This window comes from Eutrema salsugineum, unplaced genomic scaffold (assembly GCF_000478725.1).
Source record: "Eutrema salsugineum unplaced genomic scaffold, Eutsalg1_0 scaffold_15, whole genome shotgun sequence".
Classification (NCBI taxonomy): Eukaryota; Viridiplantae; Streptophyta; class Magnoliopsida; order Brassicales; family Brassicaceae; genus Eutrema; species Eutrema salsugineum.
In genome coordinates this window covers 3,012,444-3,038,186 of record NW_006256867.1, presented here as the reverse complement: position 1 = coordinate 3,038,186, position 25,743 = coordinate 3,012,444, and the positions used below count along the sequence as shown (strand labels likewise).

Below are 25,743 nucleotides of genomic sequence, written 5' to 3'. Positions count from 1 at the left end.
ACACATACTATACTTAAAGATAAAAAGTATTTCTCCTGTCTCAAAATAAAGGACTCCGCCGGAAGCGTGGGTACCATATCTGGTAGTGCAAATATTATAATTGGCTCCAGAAGAGTTAATTTTTCAATGCCAAAGGGGACAAATTTTGAAATCAAAGATGCATTATATTCTCCTGAATCCAGTAGAAACTTGCTAAGTTTTAAAGATATCCGAGAAAATGGATATTATATAGCAAGTACAAATAAGAATGGCATTGAATATCTTTGCATTATATCTGAGAGGAAACACGTATTGGAAGAATTACCAATGATGTCCTCTGGATTATATTGCACAAAAATAAATATGACTGAATCCTATGTTACAGTAAACCCAGGGTTTACTAGTACATTTGGAGTATGGCATGAAAGATTTGGCCATCCTGGATCAGTCATGATGAGAAGGATTGTGCAAAATTCGAGTGGCCACCCATTGAAAAACCAAAAGATTTTTCCAATCGGGAGAGTTTTCATGTCAGGCATGTTCTCAAGGAAAACTCATAACTAGGCCCTCGCCAGCCAAAGTTGGGAATGAATCTCTTGTATTCTTAGAGAGAATACATGGTGATATATGTGGGCCGATTCACCCACCGTGTGGGCCATTTAGATATTTCATGGTATTAATTGACGCATCTAGTAGGTGATCACATGTATGTTTATTGACCACAAGAAATATGGTTTTCGCAAGATTCATTGTCCAAATAATCAGGTTGAGAGCGCAATTCCCTGATTATGCCATAAAGAAAGTCAGGCTTGACAACGCTGGTGAATTCACTTCAGCAGCCTTTAATGACTACTGTATGTCATTAGGAATCGATGTTGAACATCTGGTTCCACATGTTCATACACAAAATGGCATGGCTGAGTCTTTAATAAAACGGTTGCAATTGATAGCAAGACCGTTAATATTGAGAACAAAACTCCCAATAACTGTATGGGGACATGCTATATTGCATGCTGGGGCATTGGTCCAGATGAGGCCAAGTGCATATAATGAATATTCCCCAATACAGTTAACATCTGGCAAAGAGCCAAATGTATCCCATCTCTGTATATTTTGATGTGCGGTCTATGTCCCAATAGCCCCGCCGCAAAGAACAAAAATGGGGCCACAAAGGAGATTGGAAATATATATCGGTTATACGTCACCAAGTATAATTAGATATCTTGAACCGGTAACTGAAGATATGTTTACGGCACGCTTTGCCGATTGCCACTTTAATGAAAATGAATTCCCAGTGTTGGGGGGAGGATCAAGAGAATCACCAAAAGATATCACATGGTGTACACAAACCTTGGCTTATCTCGATCCCCCTATCCATCAACGCGAAATGGAAGTTCAGAAAACCATACATTTGCAAAGATTGGCAAACCAGTTACCTGATGTGTTCACAGATACGAGAAGAGTGACAAAATCATATATCCCCTCTGCTAATGCTCCATCAAAAATAAATGTTCCGGAACTAGTTATTGATGGGAATAAAGCAAATGAACCGCGGGTTCAGTTAAAGCGCGGGAGGCCGATGGGCTCGAAGGATAAAAATCCTCGAAAGAAAAAGAAATTGGGAGACAAGGTTATAGAAGAACCAAATAAAGAAAAATTTCTTGAAGACATTGGTGAAGAAGTTCCAGAAGAACCAGTTAAAGAAGTTCGTGTAGAAGACAAACATGATACTGAAAAGTATGAGATTTCCATTAACTTCGCCCAAAGTGGGACATTATGGGCTAGAAACGAGAGAAATGATACAAATGGAATATTCTCCTTTTCGGTATCCAAAGAAATAGAAAATGAAAATGATGATCCAGACCCAAGATCCGTGTCAGAATGCCAGAAAATGTCTGACTGGAAGAAATGGCAGATTGCCATGAGAAATGAATTAATCTCCCTGAATAAAAAAATGTCTTTGGACCTATAGTCATTACACCAGAAGATGTAATGCCAGTCGGGTGCAAATGGGTCTTTGTGAGAAAAAGAAATGAGAAAAACGAGGTCACAAGATATAAAGTCCGACTTGTGGCACAAGGTTTTTCTCAAAGACCGGGAATTGATTATGAAGATACATATTCCCCGGTCATGGATGCAATCACATTCAGGTACTTAATGAGCCTAACGGCATCTAAAAATCTAGAAATGTACCTTACAGATGTTGTGACTGCATATCTATATGGATCACTTGATAATGATATATATATATGAAAATTCCAGAGGGAGTAAAGATCCCAGAAGGATCAAAGATACCTGAAGCATCTAAAGATATATGTTTGGTCAAACTACAGCGATCACTTTACGGATTAAAACAGTCTGGACGCATGTGGTATAATCCCTTGAGTGAATACTTGTTGACTAAAGGATACATCAACAATGCGATATGCCCTTGCATGTTTATTAAGAAATCCTCATCAGGATTTGTGATCGTTGATGTATATGTCGATGACCTGAACATAATCGGAACTCAAAAAGAGATTGATGATGCAAGAACTCACATGAAAGAAAAGTTCGAAATGAAAGATCTTGGAAAGACAAAATTTTTTCTAGGGCTCCAAATTGAGCATTTCCAAGACGGAATATTTGTGCATCAATCAAATTACTCCAAAAGGGTGTTAAAACGTTTTTAAAATGGAGAAATCAACTCCTTTGAGAACTCCAATGGTCAATAGATCACTTTATAAACAAGGATCCATTTCGACCTTGTGAAGATAGCGAAAACATATTAGGTCCTGAAGTACCTTATATGAGCGCTATTGGTGGGCTTATGTATCTTGCAAATTGTACTCGACCAGATATAGCTTTTGCTACTAATCTACTTGCAAGATACAGCTCATCTCCTACGCGCAGACATTGGAATGGGATAAAACATATTTTTCGTTATCTCCAAGGTACGATTGATTTGGGTTTATTTTATCCTAGAAACCCCGAAGTCGGTCTAGTTGGTTTTGCAGATGCAGGATATTTATTAGATCCGCATAAATCTCGATCGCAAACTGGATATGTTTTCACAATTGGTGGAACGGCGATCTCGTGGCGTTCTCAAAAACAGACTTTGGTCGCCACTTCTTCAAATTATGCAGAAATTATTGCTCTTCATGAAGCATGTAGAGAATGTGTTTGGCTCAGATCTATGACTCATCATATACAAGAAGCAAGCGGAATAATCATCAACAAAGAGCCGACAAAATTGTTCGAAGATAATGCTGCATGTGTTGCTCAACTAAAAGAAGGTTATATCAAGAGTGACAGAACGAAACACATTCCTCCAAGATTTTTTTCTTATACTCAAGAACTCGAGAAGAATCAAGAAGTCGATATCCAGTATGTACGTTCAAGTGAAAATGTGGTGGACCTCTTTACAAAGGCGCTTCCTACTACAGTATTCAGAAAGTATATTCAAAGTATCAAAATGCGTTATTTGTGAGATTTATGAAGAAAACGTTATATCCGTCATTCCAGAGGGAGATTGCGTTACTGTACTCTTTTTTCCTTGTCATGGTTTTTATTCCATTAGATTTTTCCATGGTAAAGTTTTTAACGAGACAGTACGTAATATATTAACGGTGATGGATAATCAAAAGGAAGTGTTATAATAAGTTTGTGATTATCCAAATTCACCACTTTACTTTTACCGCTATCAGTTTACCGACTTATGTTAGATTAAAGTATTATTATTATTGGTCTATAAATAGTCTTCCCCTCCATGTAAAAATTGTAACGAAAGAAGGAAAGAAGAACTTCTCTCTCACTTCCTTTACTCATAGCTCTCAACTTCCCTCATCAATAATATATAAAATAATATATATATATACAAACACCTATATACATATATCATCCTATATAATATATAAAAGATTAATCACTCTTAATTGTGCTAGTACTTTCGTTTCAATGTTTGAATTTTTTTTGGTCTACTCTTTAGTTTAAGTCGAGATTGCGTACTCTCCTCTTGTTATCTATTCAATTAGAGGGGGAAAACAAAATCGGCTGCTGGATGATTGAAAAAATAATAATAATTAAATTTATTACAACTAATTTTTGTCAAACCATAATTGGTTGATCGAGGCTATTCTTCATATTGAACTCCAAACAATTGGGATCAGAAGTTTGAGAATTTCCTCTCGACTCCAATCATGAAATATTATGAACTAGGTATCTGTCCGCGTCGCGCGGACACAATTATCATATAAATCTTATTATAATTTGATTATTGAAATTCTTGTAACATAAACATCACATTTTTATTTTCAATAACTAAGACTAAAATATTGTATAATAAGATCCAACACACAAGTTTTAAGTTATATAAATACTTATACAAAGAAATAAATCATATAAATACTAAAATAAATCATGTATTAAGATCCAACACACAAGTTTTAAGTTATATAAATACTTATAAAAAGAAATTAATAGAACACTACTCTATTAAGTATTGTTATAAGTTATATTTCCGTCTTGTGTCTAAAATGTGCTCCACCTCTCCCGAATCCTGGAGGTTTAAGAGACATATACATACTATAAGATTGTTGTATATACAAAATTCTCCAATTATAATTTTCAGATTACTTACTTTCTCTTAAAAATCAGGGCATCATCCGTAGGGGGATCAAGGAAAAGACGGTGATAACACCATATTTTGACCACTTTAATGGATCGTTTTGAAATACTTTTTCTATGTTTTTAATTGCTTTTAAGTACTTTTATTACGTTTTTCTAGTATTTGTAGTTCCAAGACTCTTTTCAGGTAACTTAGGGAAAAGCTTAACAAAATAGATAAAAAACCAGATTTCAGCTCAGAGTCAAACCGTCAGAAGTTCACCCCCGATTGAAGGCCTTCTCACCGTCTGATCCAGCTCAAATTTGGAGATCTTAAATATGGAAGTATCAGCTTTCCAGAACACTTTACAGCTTGGCAATCCAACGGTTCAATCAAAAGATACGCGAAGAGCAAAATGTCCCGTAAACCAGCCGGCAAGCGTTTCCACCCGGGCCAACAGACCAATCCCCGCGGTCACAGCCATCCCGACGGTGGCCAGCCACCCATTTCCCGCTGTCACGCACATCCCGACCGCGACCAGCTAATTCCGACTCCGAAGGCCCATTTCTGAAGCCCATATCATTTTCCCAGCCTTGATTCCGGAACCCTAGACCCTAGAGATGTCTTGAGCACTATAAATACATGTTTTAAGAATCCTAATTCGTATGACCTCATATGTTCTTATTGTTTTAGAATACTTTTTAAGTTTTAGGTTTTAGGGAGAGAGAGATTTGTCTCTTGAACCCTTGTTTTAGAATACTCATATGTTCTTATTGCCATAGCTCGGAGTTCTTTGTGTTCTGTCTGATGAACATTGAGAAATGTTTAACAAAGGCCGTCGTCAGCTCCTTATAGTTATTTATTGAGTTCGCCTCGAGTCGTGAGAACCAGTCAAGAGCTATTCCTCCTAGACTCTTGACAAACAGCTGGCACTGGACCGCATCCCTCTCCTCGGCGGATTTGAACTGGTATCGATTCATGCAGATGCCGAATGATGTCAAAAAATGCCGGGGATCAGTATTGCCTTCACAAATCTTGATCTTGAGTTTCTCAATATGTTTGACAGGCGTTCCCGCTATGTAAAGGGTGTCTTTTGTGTTTCATGAATGACGCGCTCGATCTCCGGGTCCGCGCTCGTTGCTTGATGAATTTTTGAAGTGATCTCGCGAATTTGTGCCTTCATTGCCTCGAACTCGGCATCGCGACTTAGATCTGGTGGCGCTGGTGCGTTCGCCGATCCGACAACAGTGGACCGCATAGTTCCGGCTGGGTCGCCATCGATATTGAGGTCGTCGATGATGTTCCGAACTCGAAGGGGAGTCCGTGCTTGACTGAGCTCGGTGATCTGTGCCGCCATCTGACTGAAGCGTTCTTCGCTCCTTTTGTGGATAGCTTCGAACTGAGCGTTGAACACTTGAAGCAGCAGTTCAGTTCCAAAACCTCCTACGGCTGCAGGGGTTTGGCCGGCTTCTGTTCCAGCGTTTTCCCCGGGAATTCCTCATGTCTGTTCCGCGGGAGTTCGGATGTTGTCGTTCTCTTCGCCGAGAGGGTTTCCTTCCTCATGGATGTTGGCTTGGTCTGTCATCGCTGATCCGATCTCTCCGAAATCCGATCTAAAACTGAATATTCTGTTAAACCCCCTACCTGGCGCGCCAATTGTTGATATGTGAATATCGACAAGGGACAAAAAAGTAACTTAGATCGAAATTCCGGATTTTATTAAGATCGGTCGAAAATATAAATGAGTTCGTTTGTATGATAATAACAAACAAACTAAGACTTAATAAATCAAGAAGCTAATGAATGTCTTGAGCTCTCAATCTCCAAGTCTCTCCAGAATTTCTTGTGCCATCTGGTGTCGATTCCTCTCCCTTTATATATATCTTCTAAGTCGGTCTTCATGAGTCTTTTCTGCGATATGGGACCGAGGAAAGACTTTCATTTTCCTCCGAACTCAGAAACTTTCTATTTTCCTCCGAACTCAGAGAACTTCTCGATTCCTTCGAGAAGTTTCCGACCGACTTCGACTTGTTGGGCTACGTTCGGCCCAAGAACTCACTCGGCCCAATATTCTTGGTACATTTCCTTCGTAAACCGGGCTTACGTCGTGCCGAACTCGGTTTGTACCAGAGAAAACCGGAGGTGCGGTTTTCACCTCCAACAGGTCTAAGGGATTTTCGATGGGGATTTATATGTTCGGTGAGGATTCCATGAGCTTTTGAGCCGAATCTTAGAACTTTTTCTTCTGAATTCGTTTTTACTGCATGAGAGTAGCGTCATGAACTACAATATGATCCAGATGCTTGGTGACACGAAAGTGTTCATCCGGTGTCAGATCTAGTTTGGGAGAGCAAAACAAACATAGGAGTGGAAACCTACCTATGGGCGATTTGTGAATGCTGACGAGTTTTAAACATAATGCATTTCTTCTTTTCCAGGGCCAGAGTGGAAACCTACTGGTCAGGGTTGAGAGAGATAGTTGTCTATGATCACGACAGTGGCGTATTCAGACGTCCGTGACTCCAGTTCAAAAAATTTAAGCTAAGATCTTATCAAATCTACTCTCTAGCAATGTGTTGAATCGTTCATACCCATGAAAAAACTTCCCTGAACCCCAGCGCCTCTTTTCTTATAGATTTACACTGATTTTCATTCAAGCTTTAGTCTAGTATTACTCTTTCAATCGACTTTCATTTAAGCAATTAGGTTAGCCGTTTTTCTTGTTTTTACCCGTTTTTGTTAAGTTTAGTTATTAGGTCATTTTAATTCCCGTATTTTCTCTTTAAAATTTTTTTTTACGTTTTAAACACACCACCAAAACCCTCACAAAACTCGCCTGGTTCTAGACTTCCTTACTTTATATTTCTTTCAAAGGCTTTTGCAGGAAAGATCCTCCTTCCCTGTGGATTCAATCCCTAAGTACTACAATCGATCAGCTGTGCACTTGCAGCTATTGATTTCATTTAGCGTAAAACTTGACACCCTCACACACCACCACATCAGACGGGAAAAACCAATTGCTTCATGTGAATGGATAGTTATTCATCTACACGTATAAAATTATTATTAGGAAATATACATGCAAAATAAATATAAAACATATATTGCACAAAATGAAAATAATAATGACATATGCTTGAATATCCATACCTTCTTTTTAATTTACACTCCAATCGGTTAAGACAGAAACCACAAAAGGACCAGTGAATCCTTTGGTTATTTCTTTGATATCAGCGGTAAAGTCCCCTTATGCGATGCATTTCAACTTCACATCCCTTTGATTTGAACAATTTAAGTTACAAAATTTGCTACCAAGACATAGTGATCGTGAGAGAAAATATAAACTTACTCGAGATCTGTGATGGTGGAAGTTATTTTCTGAATAATATCTCCATCAGGGTTATTCTCTGTTTCAATGTCGCTAATATTTTCCATCACACCAATGAGATCTACAAATCAATTATGAGAAAAATATTTATCATAAACGAAATTCATTTTTTTTTTTCTATATATGTACAAATTTATAGATGAAATCATTGAAACGAATATTAGAAGTTAATCTTACCAACAAGATACAACTGAGCGTAAGGAATTCTGTATATCTCACTAAAAGGGACAAATTTCATGAAGGGATCCATTGTCAATGGTCGTAGACTTGAGACTTCTGTCCCAGTAGTGAGAATGATCTGATAATTGTGTCTCGTTGTTCTTCCCTCATTCTTCCATTCAGAAGGTATCAAGCCAAATTTAGACAATTTAAGCCATCGTCCTTCGGTCCCAACACGGTAAAAATATGGAAAGACGAGGTTACCATATGAAGCATTAATTCTACAACCCTATATACAATGAAATTTGCAAAGAGATCAAACAAACAATAACTATAGACAAAACAGTTATATATTCATATTAGATAATACTTACATTTTCGTCGACTGAAATAAAATTCAGCCCTGGTAAGCCTTGACGATCAGGTTTATTCCATCTTTTCAAAACTTTGACACGGATTTTCCAATCTCGTCTCCATGCATGTAACTCATCAACAAAGTTATATGTAGTCATGGGGATAATGTTTTTATAAAACCAAAGAAACTGTTGGGGAGAAGGATTGCTTTGTTGTTTATTTTTAAAGATGGATATGAGGAAATGAGCATCTATATAACACCCAAATAACGGTTATGAAAAGTGTAGCGTGAATCAGTGCATTTTACGTATATTTAAAACTAAAATTGCTCTATTTTTGAAAAGTTACAACTTATGATGAATATTCTAGATAGATTATTGGTTAACACGGTTTATCTGTTAAAGGAAGAGTCGAATTTTTATTGCAACACGAATTTTTTTTGGCCCATAAGATGTAAAAAAATATTGGGCTCAGATGATATATAATTTAATTGTAACATAATAGACCGTTTACATAAAACAAGTTTAGAATCAAATCAGTTATATATGTTATTGACGTGCTTTTTAATCATCCGACAAGCGCTATTTTTTTACAGAACATTATTAAAAATATTTAATATCGTTTATAATCCAATTTATTAGGACAATGTTATTTTTATCCAATGACAATCCTTCATAAATAATAAACTCATGATAGCACATAATCATACTCCAGTAGTAAATTTCCCAGAACAATATATATTATATCTATAAGGAGTAATTTAAACCCAAATTAGAATAAATTATTATTTATTAATAATCGCAAAACAGACTTGTAAATACAAAAAAATGTGTCTAACAAAATTAATAATATATATGGATTATCAATTTTGAATCCTTTTAATCGGCCCAATCCATTAGACATCATCTGTATACAGCCCATATAATCTCTCTCTAATCCTGAAATTTCAATAACAAAATCATGTAGATCTAAATTTATGAAAATATTTTTTTTTTCATAAGTCAATTTAAACAACACATAGAAACATACTTACCTATTGTGCAAAGTTAAAACTTCAGCAATAGGTGAATCAGTGATAAAACGGGACACACCATCATCATCATGATCCTTGATAGACACATTCTCTAAAACATATATATTGGAATATTGTTATGTTATATACAACGATTTTATAAATAACATATTGATGTATCATGAGAAAACATACCCCCGTCAATTGCTACACACCAATCGGTTAACACACATATAGCAAAGGGACCTTTGTATTTTCTACACTTATCTCTTATTTCAGTTGCCAACTCACCGTGTGCAACACATTCTAGCATAAACTCCCTATATTTTGACAAAGAATGTAGTTAATAATTAGTTAGTTAAACTTCAAACATATAGTTTGAGATATACTTACTCGTCATCTATTATCTTAAATCGAATTGATGATGAAGTCGTTCCATCCGGGTATGTAATAGTAAAATATCTAGCATCTTTGACGACTCCAATCAAATCTGCGATTGTAATTAGTCAAAATAAAGACATGAGTACGAACTATAAATTTTGCATTATACGAAGATACCAAAATATTCTTACCAATTAGATAATAATGAGCATCTGGGAATTCATAAATCGAGAGGAATGATACAAAATTATAAAACGAATTATTTGTTAATGGTAAAGCTGGTGAAATCGTTGTTCCTTTTGTCAGCGTAATAACGTAATCATGTTTTGTAATACTTTGGATATTAGTCCAGCTATATGGATTCAAAAGAAATCCAGTCAACATAAACCATTGATCTTCTTCGCATATTAGATTGAAATGCTTCATCATCTGATTGTTTACCCGAGCATGTATTCTACAACCCTAGAAGTTTATACGGTAACATTAGAAGAACAAAAGAACAAATTAGTGTATGTTAAAACAATAAGCATAACCAACAATAAATATCACAAATACCATTATATGTTAATGAAATTTACCCTTTCATCGACCATAATGAAATTTAGACTTCGATTATCGTCCGAGTAATCCACCACCCATTTTTTGAGTATCTTCACTATAATTCTCCAATCGGATCTTTGAGAGTCCAATTGACGAATAAAATCATAATCCGCCATTGCGTGATGACTATCGGTTAGGGTTATGCAATTTAGAGTATATTTATAAGAAAAAATATGATTTTATATTAATCTATAACCAAAAATTAATAATATTAACATTTCAGAATCAATATAGATAAGCAAACAATATTATTCGATTAAAATAAATACATATATATATATATTGAGGTTTTTCTATTTAAAATTATGTTAATATTCCAATTCTCATTGTTACCAATTCTTAAAATTGTTTATTATAACACCATCTATATATTTTAAATGACAAATTTATTTTAAAGAAAAATTACATTAGTTAAATCATAAACATCTACATATACATTTTAAAGATGGTGACTTGTTATCGTGTTCAAGAACGCGTAAATTCAACCAAGTAATTATTTCTTCAGTGAACTAACAAAAATAACTGTTTCTTTCATAGATGCTACAAAATCATATTATTTATAAAACATAGTGTTTAGTAGAACATGATAAAATCAATAACCAAAAACCCAAAAAAAGAAACGATAACAAAGATAATAATAAAAATATAAATTATAACTAATATATATCTAAAAAAAGAACTGTTTCCATGCACTTCGTTCCATATGTTCACCCAAGTCCTGAAATTAATATTTAAGAATATATGTAAACAATATAGTACTAAAAAAAACTATATTAAGGGAGTAGGGTTAATGTCACAATAATTATCTTACTTTGTCCGAAATTCAGAAACTTCATCCATTCCAGGAGCAGTCATGAAACGCGAAAGACCTTCTTCTTTGTCATTTTGGATAGTAATTTCTTCTAATAAAAAAGAATCAATACGCATGATGATACCTATAAATTCAAATTATTTAGAGTTATATCAAATTGAAGGGTATACCTCCAGTTCTCGTAACACACCAATCGGTTAAAACACAGACGTCAAATAGACCATCATATCCTATGCATTGTTCCTTTATGTCAGATGCTAATGAGCCATATGCGATACATTCCAATGTATTATCCCTTCAAATGACATAATAGAGTTATTGTAAAACTAAATTATCATAACCATAGGCAATAGAAAATAAAAAGAATGTGCTTACTCATTATCTTTAAGACGAAAACGAAGTGTCAGGATAATTTTTCCATCTGTCTGCACAACTGGTATGAGATCTCTTACAATGTCAAGTACACCAATCAAATCTGAATCAACACACATATCAGTAAAACTATAGCAAATTTTTCAAAAAAAACAAAAAAAAAACAAAAAAACAATATATGATTATACTAACCAATAGGATATTCATGAGCGAAAGGATTATTGATAATCTGTGAAAATTGTACAAAACTGAGGAATGCCTTATTAGATATTTGTATTATACGTGAAACTTTTGTGTCGTCAGTCAGAGTAATTATAAAATCGTGTCTAGTTATCTTATCGCAATCATTACTGAGCAATCGGTTGAGACTAAACCGAGATAACATAATCCAGTGACCTTCATGGCAAACTCGTTCGAAATACTTGAACATTTGATTGTGAACAATTTCCTGAATTCGGCATCCCTACAATATAAGAGAAAAATATAGAAATTATAGAAACAATAAAGAAATATACAGAATCAGAGATTTAATACTAAAAAGTTTAGTTTATAATAAAACTAATGTTCTCATCGGTCATAATGAAGCCAAGACCTAGTAATCCCTGTGGATCGTTCACGCTCCACTTTTTCAATACTTTAACCACAATCCTCCAGTCATCTCTCCATCCATTCATCTCATGAACCAAATCATAACTACCCATGTTTGTCAGACATTTAGAGAGAATAAAATATCAGAAAGTAGTTATGTTCTGTTGCATCGAGTCTTTATCAGATCATCTATATATACACGTAACGTTTTTTAAAATATTATTACGCATAATGATGACGGTTCATTAGAAACCGTTTACATGAACCGAGTCTTTTAAAATGATTTTCATTATCCGTTATATATATATATATATTAAATATAAACACAATATGATCACAACCACTAAAAACAAATTATCTATAACTTTATAATTTTTTAAAAATATAACAAAACACAATCTATATATGTATATCTTCTTTCTATATGATTTAAAAATTTGTTTTAATTCGAAGACAAAACATATATATATATATATATTAATGTTTTCATACCGATAAATCATTGTTAAATTAAGGAATTCATGATTGTATAATTTTTTATTATTATTATTTCGATATCCGAATACAATTTGGTTATTAAGGTATCTAAAATGTAGATATATTGGACCCATTAATCCATCACGACTTTATATTATTGATATAGGTATACCAGATATTATAAAGCAAATAAACATCTAAACATTAAACGAATATAAATCTCTACAAAAATATTACTGATTTCGATATTCGTGAAAAAACATCAAGACTAAACACGATTGGGTCCATATCGTAGAATATCTTTACTATCAAGATCATTAAAGTTTTTTATGAGGTCTTGGAAAAGACAATTATAGTTAGAAGCCTATTGAAAATTTATGACGACAGTCAGTAAGTTTTCCTGTGACAAATATTCGAAGTATATATATTTCCTAATATGTTTACCTTAGGCAATTATCCTGATTTATAGTATGTTTACTTTAGACAATTACTCTGACTATACCAAAAATAATGAAAATATTTTCCATAACAGAAGCCACGGAAATCTTATAAAAAGGACATAGTCTGACATCGAACCTAACAATATGAGCTAATATAAAACACATATAGTTCATAAATATAGTTTGACAATACATTACAAAATTAATATATAAACAATAAGAAAGTATTAAACAAAAGCACTGATCTTAGTTTTAAAAACAGGCATAAAATTACTAATTAATGAGTTCGAGAACACAAAGAAGAAACAGTGAAAATAAAGAGGCAGAATAGAGGAGGTCTACAAATAACATCAAGCAGTCGATGCTCTCGTCCGTAGTTGGTTCCGCCTACGAAAGTGATAAAAAGTCATTACCAAAACGTTTTAATAAACATTGAAACAACAATATATAGAATCCAAAATTTTAAATACTCACGTCGCTCTAAATGCATCAACTTCTGCATCGACAGGATTGTACAAAAAATCTGAACATAGATCATTAGATCGGAGAATCACAGACTTCTTATCGATTCCTAAACAACAATAGACAAAAGTTTTATTCAACATTCAGATTTTAAGACATATATGAGAAAATTTGTATATACCTTTGCCATTTGTCATCTTCCAGAACCTTAACACCCAAACAACCGATTCACATGTGTTTCTCAGATATACATCATGGAGATTTATTGCTAGAGAACCACGGGCGTAACATGCTAACCGGCCATCTCTTCTGCCACAAGAAAAAATAATACGAAAAACAAAATATTTGGTTAAGACTTTATATGTTAACAGTCTTTTACATATAAATCAATGGACATGATTCATAATACAGTGCATCTACTATCTCAAATCGGAGATAAGCGAGATTCTCTTCATAAGCATCATTACTTGCATTGCAGAGTGGACCCATATTCACAATAGTTCCCATAACGTCTGATAATAAACGAAATAATAAATTGAATTTAAATCTATTATAAAACTTAGCATATATGTTTAAAAATTATCATGCACACCGATAAACTTGATTAATTCTTATAAAAAGTTAAAGATGAAATTCTTACCAATCAGATAGTCAAAAGGAATGGCTCGATCCACAATATCATAAAATCGGAAGCAGTGGAGATACAAATTGTACGACCTCGTTCGAATAGGGGTGATAATAGTGACAGAAGTTAACTGCAAACGATGTTTATTGATCGTTGTAAGCATTGATCCAGTTGCTTCTTTAATATGAAAGTTGAAAATCTGAATCCACTGTCCCTGTTTGATTTCTTTCCAGCGAGTGGGAAACTCGTTTGGCATAATGGTTGCAGCGATCCGAGTACCCTAGAAAAATAACATAGCCAAAAACAATCAGTGAATAATAAATAGAAAACATAAAAGAATAACTTCAAAAAAAGACACATACTTTGATATCAGACAGAACCATCTCGATAGTATATCCGAAGAATGTGGAATGCTTCCAGAGCCTGACCACCTTGACAGATATTAACCACCCTGTTTTGTAAGTATCCAAACATGCAACATCGACAACATCAGACATTTTAGAAACTTTTTTTTTTCTTTTTTTGATCGAGAACTCTGAATGAGTTTTATAAAGAGGAAAACTAAAAGTGACAAACTATGAAAAAGTGTGTTAAATATGAAAAGGACAGACTATGCAGTTGAATACGCAGTTATTCTTTCTTATAAATTTATTTTCGTTTGAATTATTTTAAAAGAAAAAATTTGAACAGTTACCATTTAAAGCCCCTTATTGTCAAAACCAACAACAATCCCACAAATTTATGTCAAGACACTTCTATATCGATATTGACCGATTTGTTCGTTCACGTGCCAGAGAGAATATATTCCAGGTTTTAAGTTTCACCAAAGATACACGCAACCTCAATAAATAAATATACTATTTTACTAAATATACAACTTTGCTAAATTGCAACACTTTCCATAAAATAATATGATCTCTCTCTATAGCTTATGTTATTTGGACAATTTTATGTTTCAATATTTTAGGAAATGATATATTCATATAACATCATAACAAAAATAACATTTATGTAGACTTATATGTTATAACTTTATGTATCTACTTGGGCAATTTTCCTTAAAATTATATGAAACAGGAAACCTGGAAAGTCAAATGGTTAGGTGCAAACATAAAGTCCCATAATCTTCCCCATAAAGAAATTGAAAAATGAGAAAATTGATTATTATTGCACACCTTATAAATACTCACTTGAGGGTTTCTTTTCAAAAAACTTTAAAATATTTTATAAGTAGCCTTATCGTTTGTGAGAGCATTCATAAGAACATGGCGAACACAAACGAAAAAAAATTCGATAAAAATGGCTTGTTGATCATCAATCCCCCACCATTGGTAATGAGATTCGGTGTCGTGGAACCTAAGTCACCACCTTCACCAACAGATTCCGAGATAGAGCAAGAAGAATTATGGGAACAATACATTTACTCACTGCATCAAATCAGAAAGCCAAACAGAACACTCCTCAGGTCATATATCCTATTCACTAAAGTTTATTTTAATCATGTCTTACACAATGAATTGTAAAATCTGTATATTCTATTTATGGAGGATGACAAAAGAAACACATCTAATGAGACACACCAAGCAAGTTGCACAAAACGAAAACACGATCTGATTCTAGATATGGAGATAGGGTTGAAGTGCATGCGTTGCGGTTTTGTGGAGACAGAAATTCGACACATGGATACCGCCGAATGGGTACGTAATCAGAAATATATTTAGATTAATAATGAAAAGTTTTCTAAAATGTATGTTATTGAGTCATTATGTTTTGTTATTGATTGCCCATTGAACTCTATGTTTTAGAAACAATTCATGTTTAAATATAATATTGAGTTAGTTTAAAGCTATATAATTTTACAATAATTTAAATTGGATTGTTTGTGTCTGTGCTTAAAGGGAGAGGAGAAGGAACGTAAAAAGAGGAGATCTGGAGTTTAATCAAGAACCATATCAGTTTCAATGTCATGTTTTTTTTTCCTGTTTGCAATGACCACTTGAAAGACAGTATGTACTTGGTTTAATTTTCTAAAAACTATTAAGTTTATTTCGATGACATGATAATTTGGTTTTGGAGCATTCTCGATATTTATAACTACATGACAATGTTCATCACATGAAATGTCAATAGATGCCCAATATTATGCTACAATTTAAGTTTCGTTAAAATATATTATCGAATTGAGTTTGTCATTGGAATATCCGACTATAGTTAAACGTCAGAGATCAAACCATTAATAAAAGAAAACATTAAGAAACCTGCTTAATTATACATGGTGGAGTAAAATATATATATGAAAAAAACGAATCAGATTGATAAAACCGACTATCTATACAACTTCCAATTTATATACAATATTTGGGTTCAATAAAAATAATAGTCGATACTCATATCCATTAGTAACATTCTTTTGGTGTAAACCAATCAAATATAATGTAATATATGAGCTTTACAAACCCATTTACGATAATAGATAATCTAAACTTAATACATGATATAAAATTATTTTCTCAACAAAAATGTTTTATTCTCTTTTTATAAAACTTAATACATCAGATCCAACTTAGTGAAAAATCGAAAAACATCAAATCTATTGGTAAAACCTATAAAACCAAAAATAATGGTCTTATATAATAAAAAAACTAACATATTTCGAGGTATATAGAGATAACAAACCACAAAACAAAACACAGTAAAAAAAACTATCATATCTTGTCAAAAACCTCCTTGTAGACGACATTCAATGTTTTGCTTTGTGGTTTGTTGTCTTTATCGGTGATCAATATCTTCAAACCTTCTCTGGATGTAACCCTCGACACAGCGACATAGATTTGTCCATGAGTAAATACCGGCCTTGGAAGATACAAACCAACCTTTTCGAGTGTCTGTCCTTGGCTTTTGTTTATAGTCAATGCAAAAGCTAATGTGATAGGAAACTGCTTGCGTCTCATCCTCAAAGGAAGTTTCATCTCCGAAGGAAAGAAGAATATTCTAGGAATCTGTACTTTCTCACCAACCTTGCTACCTGTTATTATCTAAGCCTGGAGAACATAATTAGCCATCTTAGTAATGATGAGTCTTGTGCCATTACACAACCCATTCTTAGGGTCGATATTTCTTAGGAGTACCCTCTCTCAACTTCAGGACATGATTAGGGAAACCAGACATCTTGATACTATTTAAAAACTCCTCGGTATAAATCATATTGTTGGAACCACCTTTATTCTTACTGGCTACACTCTCCGAGGGTACTTCAGATGCATCACTGTAATTGACAACTTCTTCAGCCGTATCAATGCTATCACAACTAAGATAGGTCTTTTCAACACCTGTTATATACAAAACAATCGTTGTATTATATAAATATAAACAAATAAGTTAAGAGGAACTAAAACAAAATAAACATACCCGAAATCTTTGAAAGCATGTAATCATTTATCGTATCTACATCATCGTTTCTTGGACTCAGTATGGCACGGTCTTGGAAAAATTTAGGATCAGTCTCTTTCGAAAACGAACTCCCATAAATTTCTTTGACGATCGTTTTTATAGGATCTTTACAGTCTTTAATCAACAGATCATCAGGAATATCAATCACGGCTTCACCACTTCCATCATCATTTATCGTTCCATCACCAATGTCTAAGATCCACTTTGTAAAGGCAGCTCGTTCAAGCATCGCACGGCTATTATCTCCAGCTATAAGTCGCATGTTCTGTGTAAGCCTCAACACTCTACATTTGTACCACAGAGGTGACGAATTCAAAGTGGCCATAAGTATCTCTGTCTTCCCAGCATTTGGAATCACTGGCAATATTTGCCTGAAATCCCCTCCCAAAACAATGACCTTGTCACCAAAGGGCTTATCAACTTCTAATATATCACGCATCGTTCTATCTAGAGTCTCGAAACAGTCTTTACTCATCATCAACGCCTCATCCCATATAATGAGTTTAGCAATCCTTATCAGGTCGGCAAGATTCGACACCTTCTTGATTGAACAGAAGGTAAACTTATTAACCACCATAGGGATTGCAAATCTTGAATGCGCAGTTCGGCCTCCTTCTAATAGAAACGCAGCAATCCCGTTCGATGCAACCTTAAGAACAACATCACCTTGGGAACGTAGAGCAGATCCTAATAGACTCCACAAATAAGTTTTACTAGTACTTCCAGAACCATAAACAAAGAACATACCTCCTTTGTTCTTATTTACTGCTTCTAGGATCTCATCATAAACACTTCTCTGTTCGCTGGTTACAGTGGCTAACATCTGCTCGTTTCTAACTCTAAGAGTTTCGCGATTGTAATTCCTCTCATCCCGTATTTTCGAGCACATCGGTGAACCTGAAAACACTCTAGATTTGGTGTTGGTTGATAAAAAGGTATTATGGTGACTCTATATATATTCCGTGCATATCACTTCTCTGATATACATATTTTTGTTTTTATAGGGTGATAAAATACATGGATCCATATCAAAAGGGTTTATAGACAGTTTTACATCCGAATTGAAGCAGGGAGGTTCAATTATTCTGTATCATTTTGGTGTCGTCCCTGTCATCGGAGACTTGAGACCGACGTTGCACAATTATAAAATAATATGGAATTCTCAAACTTATTTTTCAAAGATCCCTTTCTATGATAACAACAACTACCTAAATATTGTTGAATTTGGTAACATACACAACAATCTCCGAGACCCATTGTTTTTCGTTGGTATGACTTTATATAAATTAATAAATAATAACACAAAAATATACTTATTTTATATCTATAAACTTTCTCAATGACTAACTAATCTTTTTATTAGATATAATTGGATACGTCGCAGTGATTGGAACATTTAGTCACAAATCCTCTAAGAGCCAAAGAAAGTGGGGTGATGTTTACGTGGAGCTCCGTAACGAATCGTAAGTTTTTAAAATATGTTTCTCAACTGCAATCACTGTAATTATCAATTTTGACTACATTATGTGATTATTATGGAATCACTAGGTTGCAAGTGTTATTACGGAACGACTATGCACTGGACCTGATGACTGCTTTATCACGGAAAGAACACAAAATTAACATTTGTGTTATACGATTCGTCAAACTGTTCAAATTCGCACATTGTTGGGCAGCCATAACCGCATACGATAGTACCAAAATTTTATTAAACCCTAACCTACCCGAAGTCGAGAGAATGCGGACCACAATCACAGAATCAAACGACGGTGTTATATTAAGTTTTTGAATAGTTTTTTTTGTATGTTTGGTTTTCTTTTTTATTTATGTTTTCATCATTTGATTCAATAAATGATGGTACTATATCATATTATTCTTTTAGTATACCTTATTTTCTTCCATTTTTAAAATATATGTTTATTATATATACATATTTATTTTTCCTAGTAAAATATTGTAATACTTTTAAATCAACAACGGTATCAATGGACTATGAACACAATTTTGCATTGAAAACATAAAGTGTCACTATTTGTAAATAAATAAAAATACGCTAAAATGAGATGCTTTGCGAAACATGTGAAGTTTATAGATATTGAATAATTTGTTTATTACAATAAAAATAAACAATAGCTATGTTGTTCAAGTACACAACTTATAGAAAACGACATTTTAAATTAATATCTCCTACGGATACTGATCTTCATATCCATCATCCAAAGGGGTAAAATCAACTGAAGTTTCAAGCCTGAAACAATATGACAATATTATAAAATCATAAAAAATAAATGTCAATAGAATACATATACAGGATATAACATCAAAGATGGGATTTACATACCTCATTTGCTATTGCCACTTCTGGAGTAGGAGGATCCTCGAGAATATCAGATATGAATCTTTCTGATTCAACTATCCACTCATCTAGTTACATATACATATTCAGTACGCAAGTGGAAACAATAAATTTGTTAAACTTCTGATTAATTGCTGTATTGAATAGATGTTAATAGTTAATATTTACGTACCTCTCCACCTATTGAAAGAGAAAAATCGCAATACAATAATATGCCTTGAAGACCTATCATGATTCGTCCAAAGTTCTTCAAATTTCATTGCCAAGTTATCCCAAGCAATACATTTCAAGGAATTTCCACTGTATATATTTACACCAACATAGAAGATAATTAACATATTTTAATATATCAAGAAACCCAAGTCTGACACCATATATTCTGAAGATAAGTTGTACTTACCCGAGATCTTCAAGTACAAAACGAATGAGTGGACGTTCTGTGGGTGTATCCGACGTATCGGACATATGAACTCCTCTTTGAAGTTTCTGAACAAAAGTGACAACCCCGAGAAGATCAACTGCAAAATTAAACAACTAAGTTAGAAAAAATCATTTCTCAGTTAATGAGATAAACCAAGATAATAACATGCATGTAAGAAACTTACCAAGATATCGGTCTGTTTGAATCGACGCAAGCAAAATATCTATGAATGCACAGAAAGAGTATATTTCTCTGGAAGACTTCGGATCGGTTTTCTCAGTGATTGTCTCCTTGTTGAAACGTATATGACAGTTGTTTGATGATATACTTGGATGGGGTAATCTGTCAGTAACTGCAAAATTACCAAGAAAATACCACTCTCCTTCGAGCAATACATACTCGAATTTATCAATTATTTCAAATGGAATGGTACACAGAATGCGATTGCCCTACACAGTTTTAGTAAAAAAGAATCAATAAACGATTACATTCCCAAAACATGTATAGGAATAATCTTTTAAAAACTAATAAACTTACAAATTCATCAGCAAGAACTAACATCCGATTAGGGCAACCAATGAGAGTAAAATCATAAGAATTTCTAACTACTTGGACACAAATACGTTGCCCGCCGTTTGTCTTCTGAAGTTCAGAAACCCTATCACATGGAGTCATTCGTTATTTTTAGTTAGATTGGAGATGAAAGATGAGAAAAATGAATGTTTTTTTTATAGGACGGAGTCAATAAACGGTTATGTTTTAAAACACGGGTTTAATATACTTTAGAAACAACGGTTATGCTTTTAAAGGCAGGTTTTATATACTTAAGCAACGATTCGTCAAACTAAGAAAATTAAATGACAATTGGTTCAAATGTTAACTTAAATATATATTTAAGAAACGATTTGTCAAACTAATCAAACTCGCACGTGACTGAGCAGCGATAACCGTATACAATTGTACCGAATGTTCAAACTCTCACATGACTGAACAGCGATAATCGTATACTTTATAGTATTAAAGTATTCTTTCGGTATTATTAGATAAATAGTTATGCAATAGAAAAAACAGCAAAAAAAAATATATATATATATATTCTATCAAATCTAATAAGCTAAACCTAATGCACGACATGCACTTCGAAAAGAATGATAAACGACTCCACCAAATGTTCTAATATCATCAAAGTTACACGGACCCCTCACTACGTCTAACAAAACCCTAAGATAATAATCTTCTCCATACTCTATCGGTGATTCTTCTATAACACATGGTCCAGGATTTTCACGTCGTCTTGGTCTCCACGACTTATTTTTCTGATCCCATACAAATCGAGAAGGTATCTCCGAGTACAAAAGATCTCTCGCCTCCGAGTAAACCTGATTACACTTTGTCCATGCATGGAACTTAGCTTTTCCAACCGGAACATGTGCATCTAAATCATTAGCAAACAAAATATGTCTTTCGGGAAGATAAAATGGCAAAGTTGCAATTTTAAGCGTCGACGCCTGTGAGCACCTAGTCTTCCAAGTCATAGCAACGAATCATTATTAAAACTAAAACAAAGGTTTAAAACACGAAACGAACACTAAAAAATACAAAAAGACAACAAAACATAACATAAAACAATAATTAGTTTATGCATAGCACAATGATTACCTATCCCCTCCATCACAGAGTCCAAACCAACAACTCGGAAGTCCATCGTATGTGCATATATATATATATATATATATATATATATATATATATATATATATATAACGTTCTTGCTAACCAAAATTAACAATTTTTTATTAATAAAAATACGATAAATATAGATAAGATCCATTTTCACATAAAAGTTTATTTTATTATTTTATGATAAGGTAAATTTCCCTTCCGGATTACAACGGATCAAAGGATGTTATATTCGTTCGAAAATTTTCAAAAATAAAATTGTATTGAATAGTTAAGAAATATTGTCAAATTTCATTATAATAATCTGCAATATATATATATAGCCAGGGTTAATCCGTTCGATGAAAGAATAAAAAAAATATCAATTCATAAACATTATAAATATAGAATCATTTCAACCTGAAATCTATGTTTTCTTGTTATTATGACGGTAAACTATAGGAGACTTTTTGATTAAAAAAAAATACAATATTAAAAGAAAATCTTAGTAATTTTATTAATTATAACAGAAATATTTTAGTAATTATAATATGACATATAAAAATATAGAATTAAATTAAAAAATAAAAATAAATCACTTAAAATCCTAATGCTTAACTTATAAAAATTACAAATTGGCTAGTTCAATCACATGACATGCATCTTTGAAGGTAGGATACACGATACCAGCAACAGTCCTAATATCCTCATAAGAACATGGGCCCTTTATGACAGACAACAAAATTCTGAGATAATAAGCATCGCCAGATCCATCCGAACAATCTGCTATAACGCTGACTCCAGGGTCACCAATGACACGTCGTCTCCATAACTTTTGCTTACGATCCCAAACAAATTTACTTGGAATTTCTGAATACATAAACATCCTAGCTTACGGGCATTCTTTGTTGCAGTTCATCCAAGCCGTGAATTTAGATATTCCATTAGAACCAATATTTTTGCCTTCATCAGTCATCACAATCTCCGATTCAGGAAGATGGAAAGGCAACACGTTTGGACTAACACTTCCACGTGTATTTTCACCTACGAAACATAATTAGATCTAAGTTACCAACCAATATAAATAAGAAAACAGAACTTAATAAACACAAAACGATATCAAATTGGATATATAGTACACATCATACCCGATGGATTCATTATAGAGGTATAAAAAAAAGGTTCGCAGCACAGAATGGAGTAAACCACGACATGACACTACATGTATATATAACCGAGAATTCTAGGGTTTTATTAGAAACTTGACATTTTTTTATTAGAAATTTGACATGTTTGTTTTATTTTATGCATGCTACTTCTTGTATATATTCCACGACATGACACTTCTTGCATGCTATGTAATACCACAATTTACTATTGGCAACCGAGCGTATGGTCGCCAATGTCACATACTTACCAACCTGCTTATTCGAAACAATCAATGACAACTACCGATACAGAAATTTTTTTATAAAAAAAAATGACAGAGTATCGCATATTCACATACCGTATCAGTCGAATGTATAGAACTTAACTTTCGCCTAATATTAGTTCCCAAAAATTCATTGTTTAATGAATCTTTAGAATCTACACCCTTGTTAGGAATGAGAATATACTTATCTTGAGGCAACCTTAACGGAAAAATACAAAAACTAATTTTAGTAGAACGAACATATGTACATATAAAACTGAACTGTAATTTCATTGAATAGATTCATACTCAGATCGGAATTTCGCCACCAGAGGACACATTGGATCAAACAAAATCTGAGTTGTATTAAAAGCATTGGAGACCCTCATCTCACCTAAAAAGTGTAAAATAAATCGGTGTTTCAGAAATACATATAATTTATGTCAAAATTGTTCATAATCGTCGCTAAAATTGAATAAGTATAAATCATTAAATAATATACCTCGATAGTTTTTGATACATGCAAGCCTTATAATAACCACAACGACGGATGCGCAATTACGTTTAACGTAACCAGCAACTTCTTTTGCATAATCAGCCCAAAGAGTACACGGTAATTGTAGGTCACTGTTATAATTAATACATGATCATGAGTTAAATCATATAAGTAAAAATAACACAAGATAAATAAAATATTAAATTAGAACTAAGTATGTTACCTCTCATCTCTAAGATAAATCTTAAGTCTAGAACGACGTTTTCCTTGAGCCATGACGTCCTCAACATGACCAACTCTTACGATTTGTCCGACCACGTCTTAGCGTTTATAATAAAGTAACACGAAACAAAAGAACCAACACAATTAGCCAACAGCTATCTAATGCAGAAAGTGTTTAATACCGTGTCATAAAAAATGTTAAATAAACTCTACGTCTCAGTTTAGATATGGTACCGATCAAATAGCCATTGTCCAAATCAGTTGATAAAATATCTGGAAAACTTTTCATATATTTCTCAGGAATTTTCTGAGGAAAATCCAAGCATCCAGAGACAGTCGTAGTTGCATAGAACACTATCTTGAAAGGTGTTCGTGTAGTTCGATACTCAGAATTTTACTCAACAACCTTAAAAGTATTGATAAGCACCAATCTCCCCTCGATCAAATCTTTACGAAAAGATTTAGCAAAATATCTTTCAACAGTTGCTTGTATCCTTACACCCTGAGTTCCAAAGTACAAAAAAAAAAAAAATTAACCAACTAATTGGCTAACCGGGATATTCATAAATTATAGCACTAACATCTTGATCAACCAAGACCATCTCAAGTGAATATCCCCCCTCTGCCTTTGAATCCATCCCAAACCTTGAGGATATTAACTTTGATAACAAAGTTATCAGAGCCAGGACATAAATCCCTAACGAAAACATTAGATACTGATTTTCTTTTAAAAATCGACATAGCTTAGACCACACGATATTGTAACAAAGAAGAAAAATTGTGAGAAACCAAGACGAAGAACGTGTCTCTATATATAGAGTAGGAGACATGATATATATATATATATATATATATATATATATATGTAAATTAGACTTAATTCGGATATGATTTACCACTTTTTAGAATATACATATATCGCAACAAAAGTTAAAGACGATAAAATCTTTTAATTTTCTTTATTTAAAAAATGTTAAAAACGATAAAATCTTCTAATTCTCTGTATAAAGCAAAAAAATAATACTCAGATAATATCAATTTATATATACTTTAACGGAAAATTAACATAATGGAGTTAAATTCAATTTTAAAAAGGGCAAACATTACAGTAACTGTATATACAAAGTAGAAAATATATTTCATAAATAAGTAATTAGCGATTTAGGTAAAAAATTTAAGGAATTCTTCCTAAACGATGGGTTTAAGCTACCAAAAACGTTAATACATACCAATAATTAAGCGTACCAATAAATTAGATAAAATGAGATCAATCAAAATATCTTTACAGTTTATCATTTGTATAATTTATCCTCCGTATATAATATTTACAATTCTTAAACATTACATTGCATGAAAGAATAATTATTAGTCTAAATATAAAATGAAAATTTTCTATAATATATTGTAACAATCGCGCACATAGGCAGAGATAAATAAGATAATTCATATGAAAAGAAAATGCCAATAACAAACTAAAAAACTGCAATGTAGTTTT

The 25,743-nt window shown here is 33.2% G+C and overlaps 2 protein-coding genes across 2 annotated transcripts; both read right to left on the bottom strand.

The window, feature by feature from the left end:
- Positions 1–13,616: 13,616 nt before the first annotated feature.
- On the bottom strand, positions 13,617–14,730 carry LOC112088013. The gene is made up of 5 exons (XM_024158160.1): positions 14,596–14,730; positions 14,249–14,513; positions 14,018–14,120; positions 13,790–13,917; positions 13,617–13,717 (listed from the first exon to the last, which is right to left on the bottom strand). Exons 1-5 carry the CDS (start codon positions 14,728–14,730, stop codon positions 13,617–13,619), a joined length of 732 nt encoding a protein of 243 aa, XP_024013928.1.
- Positions 14,731–16,938: 2,208 nt separating this feature from the next.
- LOC112088012 (ATP-dependent DNA helicase PIF1-like) lies at positions 16,939–18,572 on the bottom strand. The gene is made up of 3 exons (XM_024158159.1): positions 17,642–18,572; positions 17,362–17,562; positions 16,939–17,258 (listed from the first exon to the last, which is right to left on the bottom strand). Exons 1-3 carry the CDS (start codon positions 18,570–18,572, stop codon positions 16,939–16,941), a joined length of 1,452 nt encoding a protein of 483 aa, XP_024013927.1.
- Between the last annotated feature and the right edge of the window lie 7,171 nt (positions 18,573–25,743).